Raw genomic sequence first — 13480 nt, forward strand, 5'->3', positions numbered from 1 at the left:
GAATTCTGTGGGTGGGAGTGAATGGGCTGCAAAAGGCGATGAAGGGCTTGTACATAGAATCATAGACTTTAAGGTCAGAAGGGACCATTAGGATCGTCTAGTCTGACCTCCTGCACAACGCAGGCCACAGAATCTCACCCACCCACTCCATGGGGTTGACACAGTAAAGGTATGTGTGTTAACAGGGTGTATTGGGGCATTGCTGAAAAAGGGCAGCGTTAAGGTTGCACAGGCAACCTTAACTCTGCATTTCCTGGTTTTCAGATGTTTGAGTTTTGCTCAACTCAGCGTTCTGCAAGGGGACGACGTACCACCTAGCTACATTAACGCAGAGTTAATGTAGGGTTTTTTGGTCACTGAATACATCTAGAAAAACAATAAGAAAGCAAAGAGAGAAGCCCCAAGCAGGGCAGGGGATATTGCAGTATCATGACTGTCGCAGTGATTGTGTCTTGGCCTGAGCATTATGCTCCAGCTCAGCCCAAACCATCCCATTCAAGTCACTGCAATGACCATTTCTATGTTGACTGTGGGCATTCAGATATCATCATGGCTTGGGAGAACTCCACATATTCTATGCACAAGTTCTTGAAATCTGATTCCTGGCTTTTGTGCTCACTTGGCCATGTGGGAGGTATCAGACAATAATTTTTTAATTACAGTAGATGTTGAGATTCAAAAAAAGTTAAAGCATTATAACAGTTAAAAATCAAATTGTCAGCATCACACTTTATAATTTATGAAGTAGATATCCTTAAATCAAACTAAGTTTTCATGCAACATTTTTCTTACTTTGCCTATCTGTAAATTTTGATTATTGCCGACAGAAATATTTGTCCATTGGTTTGTGTGTGTATGGTGAAATCAGTGTGACATTTACTGATAAAAATTTAATCCTTCCAAACCTGTGGATAATTCAGAGGAAAGTGGAAACTTCCCATAATTCAACTGGCCAATTGTGCAGTGCTGAATGGGGGGCAGTTTCCTTCCTGATTTGTTATGGTGAGCAGTAATGCCCTGAAGCAAGAGACTGGATGATCTTTATCTTATCACCTGGACCCTTAAGCTAATATCTCTTACACTGGCCTTTATACCAATGGTCATTGAAACAGAAGATTTTATAATTTTGGAATCAATTTGATTTTTTTCAACCCAAAGAAGTTCTTACCGGCTTTAATGACTTCCAAAATTTCCATCATGTAGTTCTCATAACTGCTCGATTCTTCAGTTTTTAAGAGCCTGATTTTATACACTAAAAAAAAAAAAAAAAAATTACACGAGTTAAAAGTTTGCAGAACTTTTCTGCAGAGAGTTCAGTGTGTGATCAACTCACTGGGAGTCAAAGGGATAAAGGGCGTTGATTCCATTGCTTACATGTGTTAAGAGAATCCTCCATGTCTCCCTGTAATAGGTTATACTTCCAGGGCCAGCTCCAGCTTTTTTGCCGCCCCAAGCGGTGAAGGAAAAAAAACAAAAAACCAAGCCTGGTTGAGCTGCCACCAAAATACCGCCGAAGAGGAAGAGAGGGACCTCAGGGCCTGCCGCTGAATTGCCGCCGAAGACCCGGACATGCCGCCCCGATGACGGACGGACTGCCTCCCCTTTCTATCGGCCGCCCCAGGCACCTGCTTCCTTCGCTGGTGCCTGGAGCCGGTCCTATATCCTTCTAGCACCTCTTTGAGGAGAGGATGGGCACTGCTCCTGGGGAGAGCCCAGGGCACAGCCCTCTGGCTGTGCTGTTAAGGGCTTCTGCCCCTTTCCAGAGGTATGCATCAAAGGAGTCCAAGCCAAAAAGTCAGTATGCTTCTGCAGCCAACAAAAAGCAGAGTCTGAAGCCCTCAAGAAGCCAAAGAGTTTTTTTTTTTAAATAAGGAGAGAGAAGTACCAGCCCTTCTCCTTTCTGAGGGGAGAGGGCATGGGCAGCTTAGGCTCTCAAGCCGTTTCCCTGGTCAAACCCTTCTTCCAGTCCTGGTCCCTTCATACTATTACCCTGCACTGAACAGGGATCCTCCTGGGGTTGATAAGCCCTCACCGGTGTGCTGGGTTGGGGACGACTGTGCCGAGTAGCTCTTTAACCCTTTTCCTGCCCTGGGTGGGAATCTACCCCGCCACACTTGGATTAGGAGTTTCACATTAAGAAAAGGAGTACTTGTGGCACCTTAGAGACTAACCAATTTATTTGAGCATGAGCTTTCGTGAGCTACAGCTCACTTCAGATGAAGTGAGCTGTAGCTCACGAAAGCTCATGCTCAAATAAATTGGTTAGTCTCTAAGGTGCCACAAGTACTCCTTTTCTTTTTGCGAATACAGACTAACACGGCTGTTCCTCTGAAACCTGTCAGAGTTTCACATTGGTTCTTGATCTGACTGTGACACCAAAAAGGGGCATTGGCGGGGTGTTAGGAGTTCCACCTAATTCATTTAACTAGGGGCGTCACAATGGCCAGCAGAGACAAAGCACCCCCCCCCCCACACACACACTCCTGTGTTCCCAACACGTTTGGTAAATTTTTGGCCCCGTGCTGGTGCCTCAGAGGCAGCAGAGTGCTAAGCCGGGAAGGGCGGGGGCAACAATGGAGGAGCTCAGGTTGGTACTGTTGCCTGTTGGCAGGGCTGGTGCTGCTTCTCCGGGGCTCCCCACATGCCCTGGTGCAAGTAGAAATCATTTCTTGCCGGTACTGCACTCATGGGAGGGACACAAGGGGGGGGGGGCAAGTGACCTCCCCACATGACCCTCCACGTGACTCCTCCCAGCTCCAGCCCGGGGCCCCGCCTTCTGCAAGTACAGGGAAATCTGTTCTCATTGTGAAAGAGGGTGTTTGGCGTCACTGGGCAAGTCATGTCCATCAACCCCATGCGTATTCTAGTGAGAACTTTCACAAAAAGTCCATTAAGTGTAGACAGACATTTTCCAGGGTCCATTGTGAGCTAAGTGTTCCTTAATAGGCCATTCAACTTGACTTGTCCCTTCATGTGCTGGCTAAACATCGCTAATATTCATAACTTCAGATACCAAGATGATACATGCATAGAAATAGCATAATCATAAGTACCAGCTATTTCACGTACATGACTATGCCCAAAAGAGAGTCTGAAAAATCACACCACGTACCTGAGACCCTATGTGCCAGCACCATGCCCCACTGGAGTTTTGTTATCTGTTATGTAACAACGAAGCCGGACCCAGTGACATGACTCTGTTTAGCCTAAAGGGCAAGGTTAATTTTTAGCTGTTCAGATGTGACTGAGCCTTTAGTTAAGTGAGGATATATGCTGGCACACATGCAGGGTAACGGGCTTCAGTGTTCCTTTGCGGTTAACTTTTTAATGTTCGTAAACCCAGTATGTGCTGAGATGGTTTAAAGCATAACACAGGTTTTTAGGTTTGCAAATCTGTTAACCTTTGCCTCTTTGAGATTTTAATATTTATTTATTGCTGGTCATATGTGGGGGAGGGGGTATCCTTTCCGCCCTCTACTCGTGGGGTTACGTATGTGTCTTGTAGCATTCTTCTGAACACCAGTTGGAAGGAATTTTTTTTCAGTAAGTGTGGACTGATTCTTTTCTCTGAGAAGGCATGTCATTTTTTCCAGGTACACACTGAGTAACACAGAAAACAATTGGGGCTGTTAAACTTTCTTCAAATTCCATAGAAAATTAAGTTCAACTATATTTTCCAGTCCAGTAATGAAATGGATGTTTGTATATACAAACATCAACATGCTTAACTACTCACTTTCCCCCGAAATATGTAGTATTTCAATCTGTTTATATGGAATATGGGAGTTGAATGAGGAGCCATTTCAGCATATGTAGGACTTATTAAAAGGAATTTTAAGTAGAACTGTATCCTAAACTGCATTATGGTATTGTACGCAAACATTGCATTTCAATGGGAGATTCAACTTCCTTTCTAGGAACAGAACAGACTCCTGAGACTCTTACCACAAAAGTGGTCCATAGTCGTGCAGATAATCCCATTGCCTTCAGTGGGATTGATCAAATGATCAAGGATTTACAGGGTTTGGTTCCAAGTTTGTAAATTGTTCTGGATGAAACTGACAATGTCTGAACTGTCAGATCAGAAGGAGCTTCATTCAAATAAAGGTGGGCAGATGTGTGATAAGGCTTAGCTCCATTGCTAAGATGAGGAACATATTTTCATCAAAGTTCTTGACAGATTCCTGAGGCAGCTAGTTTAAGGCTGTCAGTGTCTGGCATTATAATCTTCACTTAAGTTCTCTCACCCACAAAGCTGGAAAATGAGACATTTGTTTTCTTTGTTTTGCTGCTCCAGTTCCAGTTATCAAAATGCATGTTAGACTTATTTGGCTGCAAAGATGAATTCTGTGTACACTGGGGACAACACCTGATTCCTATCAGGCTGCAGAACTGGGCTGACATCAGAATCCAAACATCCTCTGGTCAGTGCAAGCAGAGGCATTCCTCTAATGATTTGGACTTGATGTGATGCAGTATGAACGTCATGGATAATTCAGACCAATGGGGAGAAACAGAATCAAAACCACTGTTTAAACACTTCCCCCCAGCCTCCCCTCTTGAGGATTCCTGACCAACTTACTAGCACAATACATATGCTAACAAACTTAAACAAAGCCTTTGTGTAAGTTTCCTAGCATATGTATTGTGCTGTTAAAGCCATATAAAGAATGAATGCTTGAGACACCAAGTGGTGCTCCTGCATTTAATAGCATAAATGATATAAGTGGCGCACAAAGACTACAGGTCTTAGCATGCAATGCTCATTTTGAGGCTAGCAGCCTTCCACTCAGTTCAAAACCGATCACTGGATAAGTCTTCATGGACCAAAACCAGTAACTTAAATCTGATCCCCTTGGAATTTTTCTGTGTGGGAAGCTGGATTTGAAACCCCACGTTCAAACTGTTTTGTTTCTGAGCTAGATCAAAACTTGGAAGAGACCGATCTTGCAGAGCTTTTTCAGAGACACATGAGAGCTGATGCAAATAGCTGATCAAAAGAGATGTATACCATTCCTCCAATTTGGGCCCAAAATCTCGTGAGATTTCTGCACCTGATTCAGCCTCAAACATGAATCTTAATTAGACTAAAAGAAAAGGAGTACTTGGGGCACCTTAGAGACTAACCAATTTGAACATAAGCTTTCGTGAGCTACAGAAGTGAGCTGTAGCTCACGAAAGCTTATGCTCAAATAAATTGGTTAGGTTAGTCTCTAAGGTGCCCCAAGTACTCCTTTTCTTTTTGCAAATACAGACTAACACGGCTGTTACTCTGAAACCTTAATTAGACTGATAGGAATGCCATAATTTAAGATTGCAGTGAAGTTTTATCACAACCCTCTGGATCCAGCTTGCAAGCTGCCGAGAACCTTCAGTGCCTATTGACTTAGGTCAGAGATGAGGGTACACAGCACCTTTTAGGTGTATCCCCAAGGACATATAAAGCACAGACAGCAGCATGGCAAGGTCCTCATATACACACGCTATTGCCTCACTGTCCAGGCCCCTCGATCCTCTTCTAGAAGGACTCTATCTAGGAGTAAGAAGACAGCTCAGTTTGTATGGGCCTCTCAACTCTTGGCCTTTGCTGAACCTGCCAACAAGGGGGCTGATTATTGCCAACTCACTGGGTGGGGAGTGTCTTTTATGATGTGGAAACCTTGGAATTAGTCTGAAAATGTCGGGTTTGTTCACACAAGGAATTCATGGGGAGATCATTGGTAAAATCCTAGCTCAGGCTGATGATGGCAAGTTGTTACTGTGGGATGGTTTCAGAGTAACAGCCGTGTTAGTCTGTATTTGCAAAAGGAAAAGGAGTACTTGTGGCACCTTAGAGACTAACCAATTTATTTGAGCATAAGCTTTCGTGAGCTACAGCTCACTTCATGATGATGGTTGTTTACCAGCAAGTAGGGTTGCCAGTTTTCGACCAGAACGCCTGGTCAAAAATGGACCCTGGCAGCTGCGGTCGGCACTGGCAGGCTAAGAAAGGTTCCCTACCCGCTCTGGCTTCACATGGCTCCTGGAAGTGGCCACCAGCCCCAAAACCAGCCATCAGATACTCAGGAAATTCAGAATTAAAGTTACCTGTAATGGTGTCATATAATAACAGCTTGATGATGATTAAAAACCTGGAACCACAAACACTATATTGTCTTAAAGTTTTTTAAACTGATTTTTAAAGAGAATTTTTCTCCTTAAGGCATCATTACAAGGGCAGAGATAAAGTTTTCTTGTGTGCTTGAAGAGTGCATTTCCATACTTCAATGCAATTGGATTTTTTTTTTTAAGTTTAACCTTAAATCTGACTGTCCTGCTTAATTTTGGAATGTTTACAACTTTTCTGTAATGTATTGTACTGATATGTACTCTCAACCTTTAACTCCATCTTAATGTAGCTATCATTTGGGAGTATTTCCAGGCATAAATGATACTAATAGAGTAATACTGACTTCAATGGGACTACTTAGAGTAAGCACTGTCCTTGACGGTAAGTATTTGAAGGACTGGGCCATTATGCTGTATCCCACATTGTTGTCTTTGTCTCCCTTTATCATTTTCGTTGCTCACTTTTGAATTCCCTTCCACCATGGCCACATCTTTCGGTTACTGAATTAGCCACAAAACTTTATCTTTCAAAGCTGTCATGAGCACCTTCTCATCATCCAGTTTGCCCAACAGGGCTAAAGCATAGGACGTTATAGCCACAGTGTAGGGTGTTGCCAGAGAGCTGTACCTTGTGGAGAAGTATTCCCCAGCTTTGCGGACACTCCCCTGAAAACTCTAGGAAGTTTAAAGAAAGACAAGGCAGAAATCATCATACTCCTGGATTAGGCTGAGATTCTATCTATTCATTTCATTAGTCACATAATTTTATTTTAGTTTGTCTTAGTTTGTTTTTGTGAATTCTGTTCTGCTGAAATGTATGAGACAGAGGAGTCTGGAGTTCTCTATCTACAGAATAGATACACTGCCAGGACATCTTTCCTCAACTCAGCCCCCACTCTGCCGCCACTATGCCTTTCCTTTGACCTGGATGGAACCCCCTGTAGAGGTTAGAGAGGTGAGTGCAGTTTCCCTGGCTCATTCAGTTCTTGGACTCCTCCTTGTTGTCAGGCAGAGAGACCTTGTTTCACTTAGACCACCAAAAACCATGAAATGGTAATATTTTTCAGTCACTACATGTCTGAGTCTAACTAAAATAAAGTATCTAGAGATGAAAGACATTATGTTCCGTTAACAACTCCGTGAGCTATCCAGTTTGCCCTACCTACAGTTCTTCTGTGCAAAATCACAGCAACAAGATGGAGTCTGTAGCCACCTGGGTAAGTCACAGGTCTATGAATGATTCAGCTTTTTGCAGGCCAACGCCATTGTTTACATGTTAGTTTGAATGTTCCCAGGAAAGCTCAGATGTGGATTGGCATCTCCCAAAGTCCATTCCTAGTTAAGTACTCCCAATTAGTTGAATAACCCCTTCACACTATGGTGACCAAATCTGCCTTATGAGCTTCCTACACTTTAAATACAAGCATAGAGCCAGCATTCATAATTTCAGATATAAAAATGATACATGCATACAAATAGGATGACTATATTCAGTAGATCATAACCTTTGCAAAGATATGTTACATGGCATATCTAGCTGTCAAGGTTCCTTCCCCACTCTGAACTCTAGGGTACAGATGTGGGGACCTGCATGAAAGACCCCCTAAGCTTATTCTTACCAGCTTAGGTTAAAAACTTCCCCAAGGTACAAACTTTGCCTTGTCCTTGACCAGTATGCTGCCACCACCAAGCGTTTTAAACAAAGAACAGGGAAAGAGACCACTTGGAGACGCCTTCCCCCAATATATCCCCCCCAAGCCCTACACACCCTTTCCTGGAGAAGGCTTGATAATAATCCTCACCAATTGGTACAGGTGAACACAGACCCAAATACTTGGATCTTAAGAACAATGAAAAATCAATCAGGTTCTTAAAAGAAAAATTTTAATTAAAGAAAAGATAAAAGGGTCACCTCTGTAAAATCAGGATGGTAAATACTTTACAGGGTAATCAGATTCAAAACATAGAGAATCCCTCTAGGCAAAACCTTAAGTTACAAAAAGACACAAAAACAGGACTATACATTCCCTCCAGCACAGCTTATTTTACCAGCCATTAAACAAAAGAAAATCTAATGCATTTTCTAGCTAGACTTACTAACTTTATAGGAGTTGTAAGGCTTACATTCCTGAACTGTTCCCGGCAAAAGCATCACACAGACAGCCCAAACCCTTTGTCCCCCTCCCCCCCCCAAACTCCAGCTTTGAAAGTATCTTGTCCCCTCATTGGTCATTTTTGTCAGGTGCCAGCAAGGTTACCGTCGCTTCTTAACCCTTTATAGGTGACAGGGTTTTGCCTCTGGCCAGGAGGGATTTTATAGCACTGTATACAGAAAGGTGGTTACCCTTCCCTTTATATTTATGACACTAGCATAAAACATATTCCAGTTATGTCATATTTACACTCATAAGCATATTTCTATAAAGCATTATGGAGTGCAAGTCACAACTCCTCAATATTCCCACAGCAAACACCTCATTTCACCTCTGACTCCTCTTGTGCTTTTCCAAAGCTTAACAAATAATAAAACTATAATTTTTCACAAACAGAGGCAAAATTTGAAGAGCAAATTACTAGCTGTACATTCTCCACTCGGCTCTAATAAGAATTTTGGATGTTTATAAGGAGCTGTCATATCTGGGGAGCATGGGTGAGCTTTTACACTTAAATGGAGATGGATCTTGACTCTCTAAAGCAGGCTTGTTTCTGTATTTTGCATCCTCACAGAGTTCATCTACACAATGTCCATCCAGCTGGCAGTAATTTGAGGAAAGACATGGCCTCATTTCAAACACTGGCTAAATCCTACGCAGATGCTAAGCAGTCAGTATTGGTTGAAGATCTTGCCTGGCTATTAATGCTGAACGGGTACAGGTACGCCAACCTCAGAGTTTTCAGTTCAACGTCAAGCACAATAGAAAGAAAGAAGCACAAGAGGCCACATTCTGCTTGCAGCTATCTTGGTGTGAATCCGGAGTAACTCCACTGACTTCAGTAATTCTGGATTTGTATCTGTCGAAACTGAGATGAGAAGCTGGCCCAAGTTCTCTCAGGCTGGGAAATGCCAAGCCTTAGGGTTTGGGGGAAGGTCAGGAAAATTAAATCATTTTTTCCACCTTTTATTAACTGGACAGATTTGCCAAGTCTTTGGCTCTCTGCTCCCAGTCCCGCTCCCACTGAAATCAATGGGAAAACTCCAGTTGACTTCAACTGGAGCAGAGTCAGGTCTTCACTCAAGACTTCAGGGTGAAGATGGCAACCACTTGGGTGAAGTCAAAGGTACTAAAATAGTTAAACATGTGAAACACAGCCTTCCCCTTCCCCATACAAGGATAAGCCATACAGTAGCAGCTATCAGAGGATTTTGGAGATAAGTAGCTTCCTCTTCTAGGTAAAAAAAAGGGGATTTCTGGTGCTGGGAATGGAGCAGGGCTTTGTTTTCCCCCACATGCAGTAGTAGACTTCACTTTTTCAGGAGGACTTTTCCCCTTCCTGGAAAGAAAGCAAAGATGTGATGACATGGTCAAGCCCACCTGAGTGTTTAATGTTGAAAAGGGGGACTCTCTCTGGAAGGCAGTAGACAAAGTTCCTGGATTCTTTCCCTCTAGGGGTGAAGGAACCAGGAGAAATTCCTTGCAGTGCAGTCTCCTCACTGGGGCCAGTTCATCTGCACTAATGAAGCTTCAGCCCCAGTCTTGCTCAGAAAACAATCCTGATCCAGTAATTTAGGTCACGATGTTTCGAAAGCTGGTGTCTGCCCACGGCACGCTGAGAGATCCACAGAGCTCACAAGAGAACCCAGAGAAGGAAATGTGGAGGGAAGGTGCTATTCAAAATGATTTCTCTGCTGGTCAGAACAGGAACCATGGGCACATAGGATTCCCCGAGGCCTGGATGTGACAAATACCCAGTAGCGAATACTCCCAAAGCTGTTCTCAGCTGGACTACAACAAGGTGCCAGTCAAAGCAAGCTACATACCATAATGATAGGCCCACTAGAAAAGCATCATTGGAAAAAGTAGAAAGATATGTATTAATAGATACATCTAGATATTTAAGGGGAGTCAGTGTTGCCTACTGAATAGAGCACTGGGCTGGGATTTGAGATCTGGGTTTGTTCAATACCCACCAAACCAGTCGCAGAGAGAGGAAACCCTCCAACAAGTCGTGCCCCCTCTGTGCCTCAGTTTCCCTTATGTAAAATGGGAATAATTACACTGACCAGCTTTGAGATCCACAGATAAAAAGTGCTATAAGAGATCTAGGAATTATTGTTATAACTATTCTAATGGATACAAAATAAAAGGGCACCCATTCTATTCTCAAGGTGCCTTAAACAATCACTATATACAATCCAGTAGTATAAACCCAGCAGCCTAAAGATAACCAGACAGAAGGAAAATTAAAAATAACCCAGTTTTTCCACAGAACCAGCTTTGATCCCTCAGTCCTGCCAACCCTCTCTCATATACAGCCAATAGATACAGAAGATACAGCAGTCATCTGTTTATTATTGCTAGAGTAGATGGAGATAGATATAGAGTAAGTAGATATTGTTGGGTTGGCCTATAACAATTTTGGCCATTTGATACGGTAGATAGCTACACAGCAGTGAGGCTGCTAAAACTAGACCCTGTTTGATGGATGTGTCCCCCAGGCCGGTATTGGAAAAGAGATCAGCATCACTTACAGTTCTCGTGGTGACGGGGTCAGCTGACATAGATAGCCTGGAAGTCTGAGACTTGGTTCTGCATGTCTCAATCCTTCTGATCCATCTCTTGTACTCCTCTCTCACCTAGAAAAATAAGGAACATGCTCATTGGCGCACGTAACCAATGCCCCATGAGAAGCTCGGACAGTTTTACACCACTCCTAAATCTGAACAGAGCAAAGGACTGAAATTCTTATGACCATCTTCCCCGCTGTGAATTCCCACACGTAAAGGGAAGGGGGAGGAGCGGTCCTCAGTCCCCTAGTTGCAATGAGACAGATTCGGACTTCAGCCGCACCCAGGCAACATCACTGACTTCATCAGGTTGCAAAGTCTGGGTAAAAAGAAAAGGAGTACTCGTGGATAGAAATTTAGCCTAGGAAATGCAAGTTGATGCAGCTCCCACCAAACTACATGTGAATGGGCTTGGTGCAGAAATTACCTGGGGAAATTCTATGGGGAATTACCTGGGGAAATTCTATGGGGAATTACCTGGGGAAATTCTATGACCTTTGTTACACAGGCCATGTCTACACTACCGCTTATGTCAGCAAAATGTATGTCACTCAGGGGTGTGAAAAAAAACACCATACGTCTTAGTGACATAATTTCCCTGGTGTAAGTGGCAGCGGGCACAGTGCTATGTCAGCGGGAGAGCTCTCCCCCGTCGGCACAGAGCGGCTACATGAGAGGTCTTGCAGTGGCGGAGCTCCATAGGTACAGCTGTGCCCCTGTAAGGTCTCTAGTGGAGACGTAACCCATGCCTGCTTGGTGTGGCACCCTGTCCCCCTCTAGTGGCACAGATTCATGAGATTAATGAGTCTGCCGCAGCCTTAGCTAAGAGGCATGTGGCTTTTGGCCCACGCAGTAGAGGCTCATGCATTTAGCTCCCGAGGTCCTAGGTTCGATCCCACCCACCAGGGGCTGTTGGTGTTATATAGACATGGTCCCTCCTGGACTTAAAAAAAAACAAACAAACAAAAAAACAAAAACAAAACCCCTGTGAATCTATGAAAATAGCACAATGCAAACTGCAGGAGAAAAAAAAAAGAGATTGGAGGAGAAAGGCTGAATCTCAAAATAGGGAAAGGAGCAACAGGCACGCAAGACCTGAAAAGAGTGAAACCAAGACAAATGTGAACAAAGAAGCTCGGCTGGCTGGACATTAGTGGAGCTGAACAGGTAAAAGGGCTTTACCTGCTTATTGAGGAGACAGTGCACCAGGAAGATGAAGGCTCCCTGCAGGCTGTTGATGATGGTGAATAAATACGCCATGACAGTGGCGGCTGGGCCGACTTGAAGGAGACTGAAAATCCACGTGCAGCCCAGAACGAAGACTTGAGCGATGGCTTTAAAGGTCAGTAGCCTGGATGAAAGAAATGGAGAGATCCCATTACAACCCTGTGCAGAGAGACCAAGTCAGTGGGCAGGATGGTTTGAAATGGCTAATGCCCTCCAAGTAGCAACTATGCAAAATTCCCCTAGGGACCACTGGTGAGTAATGCTTCTCTATAATGATTCTGCAAATAGGCCCTAGGCCAACCAGGTTAGAATGGCTTCTACCATCCCCTTTACTCTCTATGGGCCTGCTCCGAAGCCAAGAGAGAGACTGCCATTGACTTCAGTGAGTCTGGATCAGGCCCTAGTTTGCCGCCCCTTCTGCACAGCTTGTTCATTTCCTGATTTTGCTGCAAGCAGGCTCTGGCCACCAGTACCACACATCTGGGACAGCTGTCATTTCAATGAGCTGGGCCAGTGAAGGTTTTACTTGTTCTCTAATTCCAGGTAGGTATTTCTCCCCCCTTTTTATTCCTGATACTTCAGGTGAAGTATCAGAGCATCTTACAGTCTTGAAGATATTTACCTTCAGAGGTAGGACAGTGCGCTTATCCCCATTTTCCAGATGGAGAACCAAGGCACAGAGATTAAGCAACTTGCCCAATATCGCAAAGGAAGGCGGTGTCAGATCAGGAAGTTGAAGCCAGATCTCCCACATCCCAGACTAGCACACTAACCACTGAACCATCCTTTCTCTCCCTTTCTGATTGATTTGGAAACCCCTATAATAAAACCCTGCAAGGAGAACGGCTTGCCATTAAAGATTTGGTTCATTAGTCCTTACACAGCACTCATGATATGGAATAGGTAGCTCAATTATTTAAGGGTTTGTTGTGTGCCCATTGCTGTGAGAGTACAATGCAGACAGACGGAACCAGATACTAAAGTCAGCTGACAGCAAAAGCGGCCTATGCATAGCCGTACCAGGCAGATTCAGCCTCTGTGAAACTTCATTGGTTTCTGCAGAGTTACAGATTTTACCTAAGATTAATTCATGTATAGATATCTGTATAGGACCCAGCATTATACCATCTGACTTAAACCTGTGTTCTGATCCTAGCTCTGTCACTGACCTGTGGTGTAACGCTGACCACGTCAATTTCCCTCTGTTTCCCCTCACATCCTTTTGTAGCACCGGCAGGGAATATATAATCCACTAATAATGGTTACATAGTCAGAATAAAGGGTAAAGGCCTAAGGAATGAGTAGCAAAAAAAAACGCAAAATACCTGTAGACCGACACCTATAAAAATAGCTTAAGCAGTTAGTGTAAGTGCAAGGCCTTACAGCCTAGGTAGAAGTAGTTGCTCAATATGTTAGTAT

General features: G+C 43.8%; 1 protein-coding gene across 1 annotated transcript in view; it reads right to left on the reverse strand.

Annotated features, from left to right (window-relative positions):
• Positions 1-8019: 8019 nt before the first annotated feature.
• The window catches only part of LOC125627804 (adhesion G protein-coupled receptor E3-like), a 30700-nt gene continuing 25239 nt past the window's right edge, over positions 8020-13480 (reverse strand). Inside the window, 3 exon segments of the mRNA XM_075121767.1 lie at positions 8020-9600; positions 10799-10903; positions 12017-12185. Coding sequence (XP_074977868.1) covers positions 9580-9600; positions 10799-10903; positions 12017-12185 — 295 coding nt within the window. The 3' untranslated portion in view covers positions 8020-9579.

The sequence above is a fragment of the Caretta caretta genome, chromosome 20 (assembly GCF_965140235.1).
Source record: "Caretta caretta isolate rCarCar2 chromosome 20, rCarCar1.hap1, whole genome shotgun sequence".
In the NCBI taxonomy this organism is placed as follows: domain Eukaryota; kingdom Metazoa; phylum Chordata; order Testudines; family Cheloniidae; genus Caretta; species Caretta caretta.